Source organism: Corythoichthys intestinalis, chromosome 18 (genome assembly GCF_030265065.1).
Source record: "Corythoichthys intestinalis isolate RoL2023-P3 chromosome 18, ASM3026506v1, whole genome shotgun sequence".
Lineage (NCBI taxonomy): Eukaryota > Metazoa > Chordata > Actinopteri > Syngnathiformes > Syngnathidae > Corythoichthys > Corythoichthys intestinalis.
Genome location: NC_080412.1, coordinates 40,051,106 through 40,072,400, shown reverse-complemented (window position 1 = coordinate 40,072,400; position 21,295 = coordinate 40,051,106). Strand labels below are relative to the sequence as shown.

The window sequence follows — 21,295 nt, the reverse complement described above, 5'->3', positions numbered from 1 at the left end:
TTGTTGTATCGCCATGTTGTGAGATCATCGTGATCGTGAGCATTGTATTTCAAATCGTATCGTGTCGTGAGGTACCAAGTCACTCAGTGATCAATCACAATCTTTGATATTTACGTATACAGTATTTATCATTACAGTGATCAATGTCTGATTATCTTTCAAACCGTTTGAGCAGTTAGTCAATGACCAATCAGACTGGATTTACATCTAGGCTTGACTTTTTTAAAAGAAAGTCAATTAATCACAAGTAGAGTGCCTTATTTCCTCCAATTGATAAAATTGATTTGCATTTTTTTTTTTTTAAATGGTCAACTTTTCGGCAAATGTGTGTGTATGTTTTTTTTTTTTAAACCTATCCTTAAAAACTGGGCTATTAGCGGTCATTTAGGCCAAGACAATTGAAGTTATTTCGCACCAACGTGGTGATAGAATTTGACCTGAAACCAGTGTACACAATCAAACGTAACTCACTGCAACATTGAACAAACAAAGCAGCTTTTATGGTAGTAAATTACAGTCATATCAAAATATTTGGTGCGGCAGTGCTATGCAAACGTAGCTGAGTATATGAAAATAGTGCAACATGACACAACATTGATTTGCTTCTATACATATAATATTGTTCATTAGTAGTACAACACACAGTCTTTGAATATTTGGACTCGATTGACATTTGCTTTAAGGCACAACATCTAGAAAACAAATCTCTTTTTTGCCTCCTTTTATCCAGTGTATTTTCACAATTCCCAAAGTCTGTCAGTGTATCACTAATATGGCCCACAGTCCAAATGTGATGGAGATCAATAACATCCGCATGGTGCCTTCAGGAGCAGCAGCTGTAGCAGATTGGACATGTTCAAAAAAGGACGAAAAAACACAGTTAGTAACATGAACCATTTATATAACCCTGCCTCTCTCATCACATTCCCGCAACCGAGGTATCATTTTTGACAGTAAACTAAGATTCGACCAGCACGTCAACCACATCACCAGAACTGCCTTCTTCCACCTCAAGAACATAGCCCGTCTTCGCCCCTCCCTCACCTTCTCTGCTGCTGAAACCCTCATCCATGCCTTCATCTCCTCCAGACTTGACTACTGTAACAGCATTCTTTTCGGTTCTCCATCCAAACTCATCAATAAACTACAATATATCCAAAACTCCGCTGCACGCTTTCTCACCCGGACCTCCTATAGGAATCACATTACCCCCGTCCTCCATAAACTGCGCTGGCTTCCTATTTCATACAGAATTCAGTTCAAAATCTTCCTTATCACTTACAAAGCACTCAATAACTTGGCCCCGCCCTACCTCACAGACCTTCTCTGTCCCCACACCCCCTCCCGTCACCTCCGCTCTTCTAATGGCAACATCCTCGCACCGCCCCAACAAAGAACACACCGAACTTGGGGGGACAGAGCCTACTCCGTTGCAGCACCCTCTAGAGATCGATCGGGTCCGATCACGTCATTTTCAAAGTATCGGGATCGGCAAAAATATCGGACGTGCTTTTTAAAAAAAATTTTGTATTTAACGTTACATACATAATGTGTTACGCTCATCCAGAGTCTTTAGTTTAGGCTTAAAGTAGGGTTATCAAATTTATCGCGTTAACGGCGGTAATTATTTTTTAAAAAATTTATCACGTTAAAATATTTACCGCAATTACCGCATGCGCTGCACGACCCACTCACGCATTGTCGCGTTCAATCTTTAATGGCGCCGTTGTACCTATATATAGAGCTAAAAGGCAGCGTAAAATGAGTAGAATAAATCTTGGCAGCCTTTGGAGACTTTTTTTAATTGGCTAAAGCTTTATAATCCCTCTCCCAACGATTAGAAATATTGTGGGACGCAATGTTGGGAAGAAAGGTAGTAGTCGATCTTTTTCTTAACACCCTATGTTATTCCCAACGCAGAGAAGATATATCAATTGGTACCACTACGCACAGTCATGGGTGCACTTCCCATCATGCATTTGGGCATGGCTACAGTATCATTTACTGAAAGCTCAACAAATACACTAGATAGCAATATTTAGTCACAATATAAAAAGTCACATTTATCCTTTAAGAATTACAAGTCTTTCTATCCGTGGATCCCTCTCACAGAAAGAATGTTAATAATGTAAAAGCCATCTTGAGGATTTATTGTCATAATAAACAAATACAGTACTTATGTACTGTATGTTGAATGTATATATTCGTCCGAGTTTTATTCATTTTTTTCTTAATGCATTGCCAAAATGTATATGATCGGGAAAAATTATCGGGAATGATTGGAATTGAATCGGGAGCAAAAAAAAAAAAAAGAAGCAATCGGATCGGGAAATATCGGGATCGACAGATATTCAAACTAAAACGATCAGGATCGGATCGGGAGCAAAAAAAACATGATCGGGACAACCCTAGCCCCCTCCCTTTGGAACTCACACCCTAAACCCATCCGTACCTGTAAAGACCTTCACACATTCAAAAAACTGTTAAAAACTCACCCTTTTAAACTAGCTTTTAACATTTGATTATTTTCTTTATTTATACTTACTTATATTTTTGTTCTGTTCACGTTGTTTGCTGTTTTTTGTTCCTACTGTAAACTGTCTTTGAGCATTGGAAAAAAAGCGCTTTACAAATAAAATGTATTATTTTTATTATTATTATTATATATTATATGAAGACAAGGGAAATTTCAGGACCAAAGATTCGAAGTTTTTGCAATTTATTTGTTATACAAAAGTTACATCAGGGTGGACAAACATACGGGCCTAAATGAGCCTAAATGTAAGTACAAAGCACAACTGTACATCATGTGTCATAAATCCACGTTTTTCTTCTGTGGGGCTTGTTGTTAGTTGGCAAACCAGTTTAATGGTGTGTTACCGCCATCTACTGGTGTCGTGCTTCCACTGCAAGGAAACTCATTTGAATCGATGTTGACAGGATTTAGTTGTCTACCAATCTACCGCCATCTGGGGGCTGGTTGGTCTGAAGTTCACTCATATCGCAAATGTTTGCTTGTAACTCGAGACAAAAAACTCAGGTCAAGGCACTCTGATCTCAAGGCTTTAACAGTAATGCAGCTTTTGTGAACCATAAAATTGCATGTTTACAAACAACCAGAAAAATATATACTAACGCAACAGTCCACAATTTGTATACTTCATTTACAGATAGTATTTTCCACCTTTTTATTTCGTCATAATGTACTGTTTTGAACTCCTTGTATAATCTTTTACGGTAGGCTAGTTTTACAATCTTGTAACATGTACCGTAATTTTCGGACTATAAGCCGCTACTTTATTTGTGTTATTAGGTAACACTTTATTTGACAGCGGTGTCATAAAACTGTCATAAGTCCATCATAATTATGACATGACACTATCATGTCACTGAATGCTTATGACAGATGTCATTAAGTGTCATCCGGCAAATTATGTCACTAATTAAATTTACTGTATGTCCAGCTTGGATCTTTCACATCTATTCAAAAGTGAGATAATTTGCCGGATAACACTAAATGACATCTGTTATAGGCATTCATTAATGCTCATGACAGTGTCATGTCATAATTATGACAGTCTTATGGCACCACTGTCATAAAAAGTGTTACCAAATACCATAACTAGTAATTAATGAAACAACCGGAACAGTAACTGAAGAAATAGTTGGCACAGAACATGAAATTTGATTGTTATTTTGGTTCATATTTTTTGGTGATAATATCCCATAATACAGGAAGGACATTTACGGCTTATAGTCCAGTGCGGCTTATCTATGAACAAATGCCGTTTTCGTGCCAAATTTTGTGGGTGGCAGCTTGTAGTCAGGTGCACCTTATAGTGCGAAAATTACTGTAATATACAGTGTTGTTAATAACGGCGTTAGAGTATAACGGCGTTATTAACAGTGTTATTTTTGTTGGTAGTGAGTAATCTAATTAATTACTTTCCCCATCTTTGCAATGCCGTTACCGTTACTGACGACGTGAAGGCGTGCGTTACTACAATTTGGTTGAACGACGAGAGATATCTGAGAGACATGGAGAGGGAAGCGGGTTGTGACGCCGTTGCAAACGCGATGCCAGGTGGCTCGGAGCATTAGCATAGCATTCGCGTTTCACTAGCATTAGCATTTAGCATGGCGATCGGCATCTTAAACGCACGGAAAACTTTTTTTTTTTAACATACATTTTGTGGCATTGAGGTGGGTACATTTAATTGAAAATAATCGACTGTTTTCCTGTTCACTATGCATTATCATCACCTAGTGGACGTTGTCCTTGTAGATGCTACAATGTAATATTTTGTATTTTTTATTACCAAAATAGTCACTTGCCCTAAACTTTTTTTGGATGACGTATCCATAAACGGCGTGTGATTTTTTTATTTTTTTTTTTAAATTAAAAAAAAAAAAAAAAAATCAGTACAACTACAGCATAGATAGAAGAAGGAAGAGATTCAGAGCCTCACCTGCATATTGAAAAATATATCTACAGTGGGGCAAATAAGTATTTAGTCAACCACTAATTGTGCAAGTTCTCCCACTTGAAAATATTAGAGAGGCCTGTAATTGTCAAACTGGGTAAAACTCAACCATGCGAGACAGCATGTGGAAACCCCCCCAGAAAATTACATTGTTTGATTTTTAAAGAATCATCAATCATGGTGGAAAATAAGTATTTGGTCTATACGAAAAGTTAATCTCAATACTTTGTTATGTACCCTTTGTTGGCAATCACGGAGGCCAAACGTTTTCTGTAACTCTTCACAAGCTTTTCACACACTGGTATTTTGGCCCATTCTTCCATGCAGATCTCCTCTAGAGCAGTGATGTTTTGTGGCTGTCATTGGGCAACTTGGACTTTCAACTCCCTCCACAGATTTTCTATGGGGTTGAGATCTGGAGACTGGCTAGGCCACTCCAGGACCTTGAAATGCGTGTTTTGTTTTAGGCAAACTTTTTAATGGTGCTACTGCTATCCTGTTGAACCTAATCACACGTGGAAAAATCGAATTGTACAACGTTTTAAATGTATTCATTTGTATATTTCGCCTCGATTTGAGAGCTCAATAAATTGAAGAAAAGTACGCCTTGTGTTTGGAGGGTGTGTTTTTGGGTTTGCTGGCTGTTTAGCAGAATAGCGTCACTGACACTCACGGCAACAAACAGGGGAAGAGTGAGCGCTGCAGCACCAAGCCACTTCGGCTGCATTTTGGCACATGAAAAATAGCGAACACCGTACTAAGGTATGACGGAAAATTTTAGTGGTTTTGAAACCGCGACGTTTTCACACAACGGTAAACCGTGAAACTGGTAACCGGCACATGTCTAGTTTCTACCCAAAAGTTCTATTTTGGTTTCATCTGACCATAACACATTCTCCCAGTCCTCTTCTGGATCATCCAAATGCTCTCCAGCGAACCACAGACGGGCCTGGACGTGTACTTTCTTCAGCAGGGGGACACGGATTTGAGTCCCTGGCGGCGCATTGTGTTACTGATAGTAGCCTTTGTTACTGTGGTCCCAGCTCTCTGTAGGTCATTCACTAGGTCCCCCCCGTGTGGTTCTGGGATTTTTGCTCACCGTTCTTGTTATCATTTTGACGCCACGGGGTAAGATCTTGCATGGGGCCCCAGATTGAGGGAGATTATCAGTGGTCTTTTATGTCTTCCATTTTCTAATAATTGCTCCCACAGTTGATTTCTTTACACCAAGCATTTTACCTGTTGCAGATTCAGTCTTCCCAGCCTGGTGCAGGTCTACAATTTTGTCTCTGGTGTCCTTCGACAGCTCTTTGGTCTTGGCCATAGTGGAGTTTGGAGTGTGACTGAATGAGGTTGTGGACAGGTGTCTTTTATACCGATAATGAGTTAAAACAGGTGCCATTCATACAGGTATCAAGTGGAGCCTCGTTAGACCTCGTTAGAAGAAGTTAGACCTCTTTGACAGCCAGAAATCTTGCTTGTTTGTAGGTCGACCAAATACTTATTTTCCACTCTAATTTGGAAATAAATTCTTTAAAAATCAAACAATGTGATTTTCTGTTTTTTTTTCCACATTCTGTCTCTCATGGTTGAGGTTTACCCATGTTGACATTTACAGGCCTCTCTAATCTACACAAGTAGGAGAACTTGCACAATTGGTGGTTGACTAAATACTTATTTGCCCCACTGTATATGTATTATGGGTGTAACAGTACACAAAAGTTATGGCTTAGTATAACAGGAAAAAGGCTTTTTTTCTCATGGCATTTGAAAGTTAAAGTTTGTATACCATTACACTCTAGAAAATTTAAAAAATGAAATAAGGGCCACCTATGTTTTTGGGGGAATGAAAAAGAAAGTTCAATTCAATCATGAAAAGTAACGTCAGTTACTTTGCCGAGTGACTAATTACTCTAACATTGAGGTAAATGAGTTACTAACTCAATTACTTTTTGGGACAAGTCATTTGTAACTGTAACTAATTCTTTAAAGTACGATTAACAACACTGGTAATATATAGACGCCAAACGGATACTATAACAAAGCAAACCCCATTTTGAGGCAAATGTGTTTTCTCTTTCTGCTGTTTAACTGAAACTCACATTCACACTATCCCTGAATTTAAAAAAAAAAAAAAAAAAAAAAAAAAAGGTCTGCGAAAGTCTGCACCACACTGGTTTCCATTTCCATTGACTACTTTGTAAAATTATGATAAGCTACAAAAACATCTCCTATAATTTATCATAGGAATAACTTACCTTGTGAGGTGATCTCTGATTCTGAAAAAAAAAGCAAATATAAAATCATGAGAGCAGTCCTCTTTAGTATCTAATTATTATACCGACAGTTTTTTAAAGCTGCTTTGGACCAGTGTTGTTTTCGTCAACGATGACGATAAAGAAATTATTTCGTTGACGAAAATTTTTTTCATGACAATGACAAGGCGATAACGAGCTTAAAATTTCTCTTGGGAGACTAAAACGTTAACGACATGAATGGCAGTTTTCGTCTGACGAGACTAAAACGAGACAAAATGCGCCATTGTTTCCATCACGTTCACAATGACTGACATTTTATGTGTAGTTAGCCTATATCGTAGCATTGTCTGGTTGTGTCACTCATGTGACGTGCTGCGCCCCAACTCACCCACTAGTGTATTCTCCAGTCTCCTTATTTCTTTTTTGGAAAAACACACAGTGGGATTTGTCTTTTTATCTTAGCAAGAGAGAATATGCACACATTTGATTTAGCCTTTAAAGGTCTCATAGCGTTAATGTACCATTCACATTCACGTTAGCATTAGGCTATTACTAATGGCGAGCATCCTTTTAAACTCTCAGACAACTTTTTTTCTTTACATACAGTTCGTGGCGTGCAGGTGGGTATAATTAATTGAAAATAATGTTCTGTTTTCCTGCTGAGTGTGTATTATCACGTGATAGATTTGTAGATGCTACAGTATGTGCTAGTCTGTCCATGTTCATTCAAAATAGTTGGAAACCTTTATTTTAGAAGTGAAACTTCAAATTTTACAGACGAAAATATTGAGTAAACGCCGACTAAAACTAGACAAAATTAGTCTGAGTCTTCGTCAACAACAACTAGACGAAGACAAAAACATTTTGAAATGGCTAAAATATGACTAAGACAAAAAGGTATTATTGTCCAACAGACTAAAACGAATATTAAAATGGCTGCCAAAAACAACACTGCTTTGGACTATATAAGACCGACATGCGTGTTGCTAACTTACCGTTGATGGTAAAGGTCGTTTCCATGCCTGCATGGATATGGTCAGTTACGTGACAGTGGAGCAGCCACGTGCCTGGATTTCCAGCTACCATCTCCACCGTTTGAAAAGTTCCGGGGAACAGGTCAAACACGTCTGCCCGGTGTACACGGTCAGTCTACAAAAACAAAGTTTTGATCATAATGCATACAATACAGCACTTTCCTAGATACACAAAAGACACCTTACAGCAGTGGTGTCCAAACTATTCCACATAGGGCCGCAGTGGGTGCGGGTTTTTGTTCAAACCCATCATGAGGACAACCTTTCACCAATCTGGTGTCTCACAAGGGTAATCCGTTGATTGCAGTCAGGTGCTGCTTGTTTTAGCACAAACTTCATTGGTTAAACTGTCTGTGCTCGATTGGTAGGAACAAAAACCAGGACCCACAGCGGCCCTTGAACAGTTTTCTAACTCTAAAACTATTCCACATAGGGCTGCAGTGGGTGCTGGATTTCATTCCTACAAAACAAGACGACATCTTTTCACCAATCTGGTGTCTCACAAGTGTAATCAGTTGATTGCAGTCAGGTGGTGCTTGTTTTAGCACAAACTTCATTGGTTAACCCTTTAACACCTAACGTGTCGGCAGCGACGCGTTTTCGCATATCGTCTTTGAAGCTTCGTCACGCTGTAATTAAGTCACCCACGTGCCGCTGGTTGGTCTCATTTGAAAGTACGGAAGTTGATGTCCACACCAGTTTTTATTTGAAGTCAATCGACCAAGTAAAACGGGAGATAATGTCATTTGAGTTTTATAGTTTTATTGCACCCATAAATATGCATTAAAACGCTGCATGGACCATGTGTCTATCTCCATATTTCCATCATTTCTTGTCCTTTTTCAAAACCGAAAGCAGCACAAAAGACTACATATCGCAAGAGCCGTTGTGATGTCAAGAAGGACAAACATTTTTAATAAATTGCGGATTGAGGCGCCAACTGAGGAAAGGGAGGCATGCGAAGCAAGCAACGGCCGGTTGGATTGAGCGAGCGACTATGAAACGTGCAGAATGAATCTAAAACTAAATTAAGCGCAAGCTAATGCATTATTTCATTAAGGAAGAAGATGAGCCGTATTTGTCGTTTTCCGAATGAGTCAGCGTCTCGGCGAGTAGAAGTGACAGCAAAAAAAAAAAAAAAAAGAAGTGACAGCAGTGCGCAAACGGCAAAAGAGTAGGCTGCGTGACATTCAAAAAGAAGCTTTATTGAGTGCGCAAAAAAAAAGAAACTATTTGCTCGCATGACTGAAAATTTTGAATTGAACTGAACTACTTGTCAATATTTTTGAAAATACTTTTTTTCAATGTTATATATATTTTTTTCTTCACTATAATCTTTTCAATATTTATAAAGATGTGTGTTCGAGGAGCTTGATTGCATGTACGTATATACTTTTGATAAGGTGATGGGCACAATACCTAACTTCACAAAGAGATATCCTCCAAACCCTTTTTGTGTTAGTTGATATATATAATTTTATTCCTCACTATTTTGCACTGTATATAACCTGTTTTGACCATAGTATGTGTAAAGGCCAAAAACGCCTATGACCATACCTACTGTTTGTGTTGAATTGTCAAACATAAAGCAATTCCATCTTATTTTATTCTATTGAATGTTTATCTCAAAACGTTCAATAAATATTATCAAGCTTCACAACGGTTGGTTGAGCATGTTTGGTTGTCAATGGGAATCCACATTACAAATTTTGAAAAAAGAATTGGGGATTTTTTTTGTCTTTTTGGGTCCAAAATGTGGATTATAATTGGTCAGTGAAGAAAACAACAGTTTGGACATGAAGTTCAAGGTGTCCTGAAAAAAGGGACCCAACTTGGCCATTGTGAACAATTTTTTCTTTGAAATATAAAAGCAACATCAAAGGCATGCAAATTTGACCAAAATAGGCTTAGGTGTTAAAGGGTTAAACTCTCTGTGCTTGATTGGTAGGAACAAAAACCACGACCCACAGCGGCCCTTGAGGACAGGTTTGGACACCCATGCCTAAGTGTCCTGTAGTGCAATATTCACTCAAACCCCATTCACATACTGCCAACTAGGAGTGTGACAAAATATGAAAATGGTGATATATCGTGATACTTAAGATCCCCAAAACTGATTTAGGTGATGCCTTTGTCTGTGAAGCTCACCTTGTAAGTAAAAGTCTCTGCATGGAAGTGTACAGTGTGCATGTCCACTTCGTTGCCCATGCCGAGTAAATACCAGTTAATCTTTTGTCCCTGGGTCATCACCAATCCATGGAGGTTTCCATATAGTTTTCCATTAATCCCTAGAATTCAAAACAAGATATTTGAATCAATCAATGGCTAAGTGGTTATCAAATACAGTATGTCTAACAGTTTTGAAGTAGTCTGGAGGGGTCTGCAAAAAAAATTTTCCACTTGAACCCCCCACACGCACACCAGACGATTGTCCTGAGGGCCCCATGAGTAATTGTCCACTAGCACCCCCATTGGACGATCCACTCGGGGGGCGGGGTCCCATTTATGCTCATCACACCCGGGCCCTGTTCACATTTGTTCCACCACTGGAACACCACATTAGGGATGGGCGATACCAGTGATTTTGGATTCGATCCGATACCAAGTAACACCAAGGCCAAATATTGCGATCCCGATCCGATATTGATATCGGAAGTTCATATATATATACAACCCTGCAGAGTTCTCAGCCATTCTGATATCTAATGTACAACTACAGCAAGCACTAAAAAACTATTAAAAGTCTCTTTGTGTCAAATATGCATTGCAATGGAAAAAATGCTGCTTTTAATGACTAGCAAAGCAGTTTCCCTACAAACTCACAAACCAATCCATCAACAACAAAATCTGGTTAGTCAGTCTAACACTTTAACCATGACCCTTAAATTCATATGCACAGAACATTTCCCTGCTACACGTTGTATTTGATCAAATTTTAATCTACCTAAGTCAAATATTTTTGATCTAATTAAAGAACAAATTAATAGTAGCATGTTACCACCCTCGAACGGTAGACCATTAAAAACAAATCCAATAAACAATAGTCACTTGCAGTTTTTGAATTTTATTTTACTAACACAATTTTTAAACAGATTTTGAAATAATTGAAACAGACCTTTAACAAAATGAAAATAAATAGCAACAAAACATCAGAAATCAAGCATTTAATTGTTTTTAACATAAAACAGTATGGAAGAATATATTTCACAGAAACATATTAAACAAAATAAATATTAAACGTAAAATATTTTTAAAACGTGTGCACAAAAATATACCCAAAAAATAGACAAAGAAAATACAATATATTAATTCCAAATATCAATACTTTTGCTTGGGGATCGATTCCTAAAACATAATGCGCTGGATCGAAATATCGATATTTTTGTATTGATCCGCCCATCCCTACACCACATCCACATCAGCTTGCTTCTTTCACTGATCCTCTTCCTGTCTTACCGTGCATCTTGTTGCTCTCCTCAAAGTCTTCATCCTGAATGAAGGTGTCAGGGTCTTCCCCGAGGTATTTTTTGATGTTCTCTTTCAAGTAGTGGGACTGGTTTTCGTCATGCACCATGAAAAACAGGGCAAACTCCTTCTCTATGTCGAGCCTGCGCCGGTCGGTCCCTTCACCCTTTAGCGTCCCAGGCTTGCAAATCACCAACGGGCCCAGAAGACCACTGTACATGTCCTACACATACACAAATTGCTTCATTATAAACGTTCTTTTATCATGTTTTGTGTGTTGTGCTTAACATCCACCTGTATACGGTGGCCGAGAGGTGTCAGGCGAAATGCAAAGTCCAAAAACAATTTGCAAATAGAAAAAGCACGAACCCCAATTGCAAATGCTTTGCAAAAGAAAAAAAGCACAAATGCAAACTGCCACAACACAATCCCCAATTCCTAAAGCGCGATCGCAAATTGGCATAAGCACAAACCACAATTGCCACAACACGACAACAAATTGCTCGCAGCACGAATGCAAATTGCTACAACACAATCCCCAACTCCTAAAGCCCGATTGCAAATTGGTAAAAGCACGAACGCCAATTGCCACAACACGACAGCAAATGGCTCGCAGCACGACCGCAAAAGGCTCGCAAGACAATTGCAAAGACGATGACTCAGAAGTTAAAAAAATACATAAATAAATAATAAATAAGACGACACTTTGCTATATGTGCTTTGTGACCATCTCTACGGGCCTCCGTAAAGTTGCCCCCCCACCCCATCAGACGCAAATTTATATAAAAATGATGTTAATCGTTTGTGCTGCAATGGTTTTGTAGGTACAGTATTATGCTTTTATTGAGATATTCATTTTGAGTGGGGACGTCACTCGTAGCTTTTTCTTAGCTTAGTTACCGCAGCTAATGGAGCGTACCAACTCTCTCAATAACAGAGGGGTGGCCTAACAACTAGCACGAACAGAGCACAAAAAAATTCGGGTCCATTTTGCGGTAAATTGGGGGGCTTGATATATTAATTTCGAGTGATGACGTCCCTCTCACCCTCATTTACTGCAAAATGGTTCCGAATTTGTGGCATTCGTTTGTGCAACTTGTTAGGACACCCCTCTGTTATGTTATGTTAATGGAGCGTACCAACTCTCACCCTCTGTTATTTTAATGAAGCGTACCAACTCTCTCAATAACAGATGGGTGCCATAACAACTAGCACAAACGAATGGCACCAATTCGGAACCATTTTGCAGTAAATGAGGGGCTTAGAGGGACGTCATCACTCGAAATTAATATCTCAAGCCCCCCAATTTACCGCAAAATGGACCCAAATTTTTTTGTGCACTGTTCATGTTCGTTGTTAGGACACCCCTCTGGTATTGAGAGAGTTGGTACACTCCATTAGCTGCGGGAGCTAAGCTAAGAAAAAGCTACCAGTGACGTCCCCACTCGAAATTAATATTTCAATAAAAGCATAATACTGTATCTATAAAACGGTTGCAGCTAGGGTTGTTCCGATCATGTTTTTTTGCGCCCGATCCGATCCCGATCGTTTTAGTTTGAGTATCTGCCGATCCCGATATTTCCCGATCTGATTGCCTTTTTTTTTCTCCCGATTCAATTCCAATAATTCCCGATAATTTTTACCGATCGTATACATTTTGGCAATGCATTAAGAAAAAAATGAATAAAACTCGGACGAATAAATACATTCAACATACAGTACATAAGTACTGTATTTGTTTATTATGACAGTAAATCCTCAAGATGGCATTTACATTATTAACATTCTTTCTGTGAGAGGGATCCATGGATAGAAAGACTTGTAATTCTTAAAGGATAAATGTGACTTTGTATATTGTGACTAAATATTGCCATCGAGTGTATTTGTTGAGCTTTCAGTAAATGATACTGTAGCCATGCCCAAATGCATGATGAGAAGTGCAACCATGACTGTGCGTAGTGCTACCAATTGATATATCTTCTCTGCATTGGGAAATAACATAGGGTGTTAAGAAAAAGATCAATTACTACCTTGCTTCCCCACATTGCTTCCCATGATATTTCTAATCGTAGGGAGAGGGATTGTAAGGCTTTAGCCAACTTAAAAAGGCTCCAAAGGCTGCCAAAATTCACTCTACTCATCTTACGCTGCCTTTTAGCTCTCTATATAGGTAAAACGGCACCATTACAGATTGAGCGCTACAATGTGTGAGTGGGTCGTGTAGTGCATGCATTAATTGTGTAAAATATTTTATCGTGATACATTTTTAATAAAACTAATTACCGACGTTATCGGGATAAATTCGATAACCCTACCTTAAGCCTAAACTAAAGACTCTGGATGAGTGTAACATATTATGTCTGTAACGTTAAATACAATTAGAAAACAATTTAATTAATATACATATATATATATATATTAGGGCTGTCAAACGATTAAAATTTTTAATCGAGTTAATTACAGCTTAAAAATTAATTAATCGTAATTAATCGCAATTAATCGCAATTCAAACCATCTCTAAAATATGCCATATTTTTCTGTAAATTATTGTTGGATTGGAAAGATAAGACACACGACGGATATATACATACAACATACTGTACTTAAGTACTGTATTTGTTTATTGAAACAATAAATCCACAAATGGCATTAACATTCTTTCTGTTAAAGTGATCCATGGATAGAAAGACTTGTAGTTCTTAAACAATAAATGTTATAGTTACAAGTTATAGTAATTTTATATTATTATTATATTATTATCATGTTTTCGTTTTAATAAAATTTGTAAAATTTTCAATCAAAAGTAGAGTTAATATAATAATAATAAGAATAAAAATAACAATAACAATAATAAAAATAGAGTGACCAAAGTCTAAGTTTTACGTGTATTTTGCATAGCTATTTTGATATGGAATGCCAGTTCATTTTGCATTGTTGTTGAACTGTGTGTCAGAATAAGGCCTCATTACTATAGACTGCAGTGCTTTTCTTTTTGTGAACATAATTTTTTTTTTTGAGAGAGATAGGAATATTATTTTTGTTGTGCTTTCACTAAACGCCACTTTTAACAAGTTATCAAATACTTGTTCTCCCCACTGCCAATGAGTTTTCCCATTGGCAATGTATCAAATACTTGTTCTGCCCACTGCATGTTTGTTGTGAAGGAGTTGCCAATAAACGGCGCGGTCCAAAGAACGCCTGTGTCCACTCGCCTTTACTGTATAACATACATCTGTACATTCTGTACATATCTTACCCAAAATACAACAAGAGAAACATAATTGCCACTAAAAGAAAGAAAACTTACCGAAATATGTGTGGAGCACAAATAGCAATTTGCATTGAATTTGTGAATACAGCATAAACGTCTCACAACTACTAATTCTCCCACGATTAGAAGAAATAACATGAGTATGGAACGGCGCTGCCCCCAAGCGGCCGGTGGCATTCTCTTCACTCTTAATGTTCATAAACGGCCTCAGTGTAATCTGTTTGAGGCAATATGCGAGATGGACATTCACCCAAGCGCCAGCAGAGGGCGGCAAAACTCCATAACAACAATTTAGCGTTTCACTGTACTGTCATTTAAATCTGTCTGAGCGGGGACATCTGCGTTAATTGCGTCAAATATTTTAACGTGATTAATTTAAAAAATTAATTAATGCCCGTTAACGCGATAATTTTGACAGCCCTAATATATATATATTTAAAAAAGGCATGTCCGATATTTTTTTGCCGATTCCAATACTTTGAAAATGAACTTTTTTTTTTTTTTTTTTTTAACTTCTGGCTCATCGTCTTTGCAATTGTCTTGCGAGCCTTTTGCGGTTGTGCTGCGAGCCATTTGCTGCCGTGTTGTGGCAATTGGGGTTCGTGCTTTTGCCAATTTGCAATCCCGCTTTAGGAATTGGGGATCGTGTTGTGGCAGTTTGCATTCGTGCTTTTTTTCTTTTGAACAGCGTTTGCAACTGGGGTTCGTGCTTTTTCTATTTGCAAAGTGTTTGGACTTTGCATTTCGCCTGACACCTCTCGGCCACTGTACATGTAAGCAACATTTAACAGCTAATAACAACAGAATCCACTATTCTCGAAAAAAATCATGATTTTGGAACACATCGTTGGTAATGTGTCCACTCATAAAGAAAAACATGGTGGGTCAAAGGGCACAGATGCTAGCTCACAATCTCAGTCCTAATTTATGGTGTTTGAGTTAAGGTTCCAGGGGATTTAAGAGGTCAACCTTTTAGTCAATATGTCCTATTTCCTCTTCCGCGTGACAGTTAAGTAAATAATTGACAAGTTCTTATAACACACTGTAAACGGTGTGCTTCCATATCATTATTCCCATATGTAAGCAACATATACTGTACCTTGATGAAGTTGGTGTCAGAGTAGTAGGCGTAGGAAATGCAGTTAGGATCTGAGTCCCCTGGTCCGGAGCTTTCAGGTACATTCCAAACCTCCTCCGTCATGTATCCTGACAACAGAGTATCAGTAACGTTCAATTCACCACCAAAAGTGAAATTCTTTCTATATTTTTGCCCATACTTACCTGGGTCAACAGCAAGGGAAGGACCAGAGGTCTTTACCCCATGTGCAGTAATGCTAAAAGGATGCCTGGCTTTGTTCTTGAACGTGACTACAATCTGTTCTCCCACTTCGGATTTGATGAGTGGACCTACATATCAAAAAGAAAATACCAAATTGGATCAATTGTGTAACTTGTTCTCCCAACTGGATGCTTTTTAGTGATAGATTTCAATGCGTGGATAGCTAAACATCAGTATGTAAAAGTTATGTAAAGGTAGTCCTGAACGAGTTCTGTTCCTACGCTGGTGACGTATCCCAAATTTCTGCATGAGTCAGAATTTACCCTTTAGGTACCACTACAAAAATAACTATTCAAAAAGTCCATAAGTATTGTATTTTACTTTAATGATAGAGGATACGCTGCCCTCTGGTGGTAGCGTTGGGTCTGGCTGGACTGTTGCCTTGTAAGACTGAGAAGCAGATTTAGACGACGGATAGCTGCTCTCTGGTTTGGCTCACATAAGGCTGTAAGTTGTTTCAGCTAATATATGCTTGTGTATGCATTTGTAATTAAGTTTGCAGCTACAGTCTGTGGAGTTACGTGTGACCGATTTGCTTTGAGAATTGTAAATACATTAGCATTTGTAGCATTTAAGCTAGCGTACTTTTGTGAGGCTAATTAGGCTAATTTAATATACTAAATTTAAATACTGATCAGAATAGATGGCCGTATGAAAACCGATTGTTTCGTTTCAAGTGTTCTATTGTTAAAATGCTTGTTTTGAGCAAAAGTGGACTGGAGACAAAATGGCGGACAAGATTCCGGTGTCGTATAGTCCAAATCGCATAAATCAAGTACATAGTAACCCAGGGACTACCTGTAATCTGCTATTTTAGCATGAAGCCAAAGTGTACAGCAGTGGTGGGACTAATGTGAACTGGGCCCGGGTTCGATGAGCATAAACGGGACCCCTCAAGTAGACCATCCAACGGGGAAGGGCTGGCTTGTGGACAATTATTCGCGGGCCCCTGAAGACGATCATCCGGTGTGTGTGGGTGCAAGTGGGAATTTTTTCTGCCCCTGATCTACAGTATGTATTGGGCTCTGATTGTTATTATTATGGGTATAATGAATCAAAAGTTACCCAAAATTCCCAGGTGTTCTTGATTGGAATTCCTTTTCTTCTCCACTGTGAAGCTTCCATCCGTGTATTCCTTATACACAACTTTTTGGTAGCGTGAACCAATTCTGTTCTTCCCTTTTTCTACAAATATATTGCCTGGACTGGGGAAAAAAAGATTTATCTCCATTATAAGCAGTGTTAAGTACTATCTTAAGTCCCATATTCAGTACTGTACCTGTCCTCTGATGTGCTGTGGTGTTTTTCCAGCTCCCACTCCCTGCTGGGTGAGTAGTCCCACTCTATTTCTTCAGCAGCAATAAAATATTTCACAGTTTTGATAGGAGCTGGATGTGAACTGTTCATTTGGTGGCCCGGGCAGGAGGTCACCCTATACTGCTGCTTCATGCCGGCTGAGTAGTGGTCTGTTACTCTGCAGCTCACTTCATAAGTGTCTATTGAAAATATAAGGAGAAGCGAACTATTGTAAATCATGCAGTGAACTTTTTAAAGTGACAGCCTACAAAAACATTTTGTGGTTTTTCAACATTCAGGCTGAAAAATTCCAGTCTTGTTATATATATACCGTAATTTTCGGACTATAAGCCGCTACTTTTTTCCTTCATTTTGAATCATGCGGCTTATTTGTTGATTTATTTGGGTTAATAGGTAACATTTCATTTGACAGCGGTGTCATTAGACTGTCATAAGACTGTCATAATTATGACATGACACTATCATGGGTAATAATGAATGCTTATGTAATTAGGTGTCATCCAGCAAATTATGTCACTAACCCCATTTATGTCCAGCTTGGATCTTTTACATCCATTCAAAAGTCAAATAATTTGCCGGATAACACTAAATGACGTCTGTTATAAGCATTCATTAACGCTCATGACAGTTTCATGTTGTAATTATGATTGTCTAATGACAGTTTTATGGCACCACCGTCAAATAAAGTGTTACCAAATACAAAAACTAGCAGTTAATGAAACAAACGGAACAGTAACTGAAGAAAGAATTACCACAGAACATGAATTTTGATTGTTATTTACATCTGTAGCGTTGCAATGCAATCTAGGAGGCATGTTGGACAACGACAGTATTGACAGCAGGTGGCGGCAGAGGTTGACCGTCTCCCACAAGGGAGCAGTGATTATTGTTGGAATGGAAAGATAAGACACAAGATGGATATATACATTCAACATATGGTACATAATGACTGTATTTGTTTATTATAACAATAAATCAACAAGATGGCATTAACATTATTAATATTCTGTTAAAGCGATCCATGGATAGAAAGACTTGTAGTTCTTAAAAGAAAAATGTTAGTACAAGTTATAGAAATTTTATATTAAAACCCCTCTTAATGTTTTTGTTTTAATAAAATTTGTAACATTTTCAATCAAAAAATAAACTAGTAGCCCGCCATTGTTGATGTCAATAATTACTTACACAATGCTCATGGGTGCTGAAGCCTATAAAATCAGTCGCACCCAAGCGCCATCAGAGGGCGGCAAAACTCCATAAAACACAACAAGTGAGCGTTTCACCGTACTGTCATTTAAATCTGTCTGAGCGGGGCATCTGCGTTAATTGGGTCAAATATTTTAACGTGATTAATTTAAAAAATTAATTAACGCCCGTGAACGCGATAATTTTGACAGCCCTAATAAAAACTAATCGGGATTTTGTTTTGGAATGACTTTTAATTTTTTGATGCCGCTACTCATGGAGACTCATATATGCCTAAGGGAGGTGCCTGTTTTAGTTTTAGGTCGCTAGCAGCTTTGCTTTTGAAAATATTTGAATTTAAAATTTTGAAAACTGATCTATGTTCAACGAGAAACGGTTCATTTGTATTTCCTGCATTGATTCAGATTTTCAAACTATATCACGGTCCGCTTGGGTGAATTTATCGTCATTTATCGGTTAATGAGGTAAATCTGCTCAATTTACCGTGATACGTCCTTAAGGCCATATTGCCCAGCCCTAGTTCCTACCCCTAGTTTAACTCCTTAAATGCACATGGGTCACAAAAACTTTCACTGTTCCTACTATGTAACTTGGCTGGAAGGATTCCATTGCATCTGCTTAGAATTACTGTACAAACTTGACATTTTTCAAATGCAGGAAATGACAATGTTATGGTTATCCAGATGCAACCAGGACCTCTCAGTTCTGTATCCGGAAATCCGCACATAAAGATATCTAAACAGGATAGTTGATGACATAACTGCTTGTCAAATATACTCTTGATAAATGAGTGACCGCTCCCCAATTATTTAGAAAACAGGAAGTAGTGCCCTTTTATGTTTGTGAGAATGACCTGGAGTGTTTGGTTGCATCTCCACAGTTGCAGTGCTGTGAGGGAAGAGGTTCAGAGTGTCCCGTGTGGTGCCTTGCTTTTTGAAGGTGTTCCCTTCAAAATAAACACCGTGGATGTCCACCTCGGTGCCGAGACCGAAGGTGTACCACGTGACTTTGTCTCCAGCGCACATGTCTAGTCCACGAAGGTTCCCGTACATGAGCCCATTTACAGCTGAAAGACAGAAAAGGCACAGTATAAGATGTAAGTGACATATGCTAAGATTTATACTTATACTTATGGTTTCGTCCCAACATCGTAGGGACGATATTACCGTAATGCACATATAGTGGTATGAAAAAGTATCTGAACCTTTTGGACTTTCTCACATTTCTGCATAAAATCACCATCAAATGAGATCTGATCTTTGTGAAAATCACACAGATGAAAAAACAGTGTCTGCTTTAACCAAAACCACCCAAACATTCGTAGGTTTTCATATTTTAATGAGGATAGTATGCAAAAAAATTACAGAAGGGGGTAAAATAATTGATATTGAACTGTGCCAGTGATTTCTGTAAGTCTTTAGCAGACACTCTAGGGTTCTTTTACTCTCTGAGTATGCTGCGCTGAACTCTTGGCGTCATCTTTGGTGGACGGCCACTCCTTGGGAGAGAAGCAACAGTGCCAAACTCTCTCCATTTGCAGACAACTTTGACTGTCGATTGATGAACATCCAGACTTTTAGAGATGGTTTTGTACCCTTTCCCAGCTTTATACAAATCAACAATCATTGATCGCAGGTCTTCAGACAGCTCTTTTGACCGAGCCATGATGCCCAACAGACAATGCTTCTCATTAAGGCAATTCTTGCCAGGTGTGTGTTTTATAGTGGAAAGGGATTCTTTAAACCACTCATCAGTGATTGGGCACACACCTGACTTAAATTGTTTCATAAAAGTTGGTTTCAATTTCTCTTTAAGTCTCCTTAGGCAGAGGGTTCACTTTCTTTTTTTTCCCCCCTTCTGTCATTGTTTGCATGCTATCCACATTAAAATATAAAAACCTATAAATGTTCGGATGGTTTTAGTTTAAGCAGACACTGTTTTTCCATCTGTGTGATTTTGACACAGATCAGATCACATTTGATGGTGATTTTATGCAGATATGTGAGAAATTCCGAAAGGTTCAGATACATTTTCATACCACTGTAATGCAAAAAATGATCCAAATAAGGGACAGCTAGCTTGACTTTGTTTTTCCTTGTGGAGGCTGGCCTGACCGCAGTAGTTTTGCAGGTTAGCAAGTTTAATGTTATGCCAACTCTGATGCAGGTCGGACTTTTAGTAGCAAAATTAGTGGTGTTTCCCCGACTTCCACAACATTGACGTCTTTTTACATGACTTAGAGTGGCTGCTGCTGGCCGGAAAAAAAACTTCTAATACCCCTTCTCTCCAAGGGGGAGGTGGGGGGGGGCATGTTGTTGACATGTGTGACAGTATGAAAAAAATGGACTGATACAGTCAACATGTGAAAAGGATCAATTTAAGTCTGAATATAATCACTTATGTTAGAGTCTATTCTATCATTACAACATATGTAGAAGACAATCTAAATTACCTACAGTGGGGAGAACAAGTATTTGATACACTGCCAATTGGCAGTGTATCAAATACTTGTTCTCCCCACTGTATATAATCCAACTCAAGTTGGTAGTGTTATGTCCCTACAGTCCCTATGCAAACCTACGCCCTTTGATTTACTGTATGATCGTCTCGGTTAAAAGTGCTTTGTCTCAAACCTGTGGCATCTTTACACAAATAGAAACTGCTCACCGTGCATCTTGTTGCTTTCCTGGAAGTCTTCATCATCTACGTTTGTCTCACTGCTGCCAAATTTGTGCATGTTCTCATCCAAATACCAGCTGAGGTTTTCATCCATGACAGAAAACATAAGAAAGAACTCCTTGTCCAGACCCTTCTGTCGACAATGTAAATTAAGGTCAAGACATTTTGGTACACAAGGGCAGGAAAATAGCATGTAATACTAGCTCTAGGCATATTGCAGATTTTGACTCGTAGGAGAGTTA

At 38.5% G+C, this 21,295-nt stretch overlaps 1 protein-coding gene across 4 annotated transcripts in view; it reads right to left on the bottom strand.

The window, feature by feature from the left end:
- Positions 1-474: 474 nt before the first annotated feature.
- The window catches only part of hephl1b (hephaestin-like 1b), a 39,807-nt gene continuing 18,986 nt past the window's right edge, over positions 475-21,295 (bottom strand). The window contains exons 10-20 of one of the 4 annotated variants that reach the window (XM_057821113.1): positions 21,042-21,183; positions 19,228-19,440; positions 17,131-17,347; positions 16,917-17,056; positions 15,794-15,919; positions 15,612-15,718; positions 11,233-11,464; positions 9,925-10,064; positions 7,738-7,891; positions 6,743-6,763; positions 475-836 (exon numbers count right to left, since the gene is read on the bottom strand). In XM_057821113.1, coding sequence (XP_057677096.1) covers positions 757-836; positions 6,743-6,763; positions 7,738-7,891; positions 9,925-10,064; positions 11,233-11,464; positions 15,612-15,718; positions 15,794-15,919; positions 16,917-17,056; positions 17,131-17,347; positions 19,228-19,440; positions 21,042-21,183 — 1,572 coding nt within the window. In that variant the 3' untranslated portion in view covers positions 475-756. Of the gene's footprint in view, positions 837-6,742; positions 6,764-7,737; positions 7,892-9,924; positions 10,065-11,232; positions 11,465-15,611; positions 15,920-16,916; positions 17,057-17,130; positions 17,348-19,227; positions 19,441-21,041; positions 21,187-21,295 lie in introns of all 4 variants that reach the window. The other 3 variants (XM_057821111.1, XM_057821110.1, XM_057821109.1) reach the window with 3 other exon arrangements.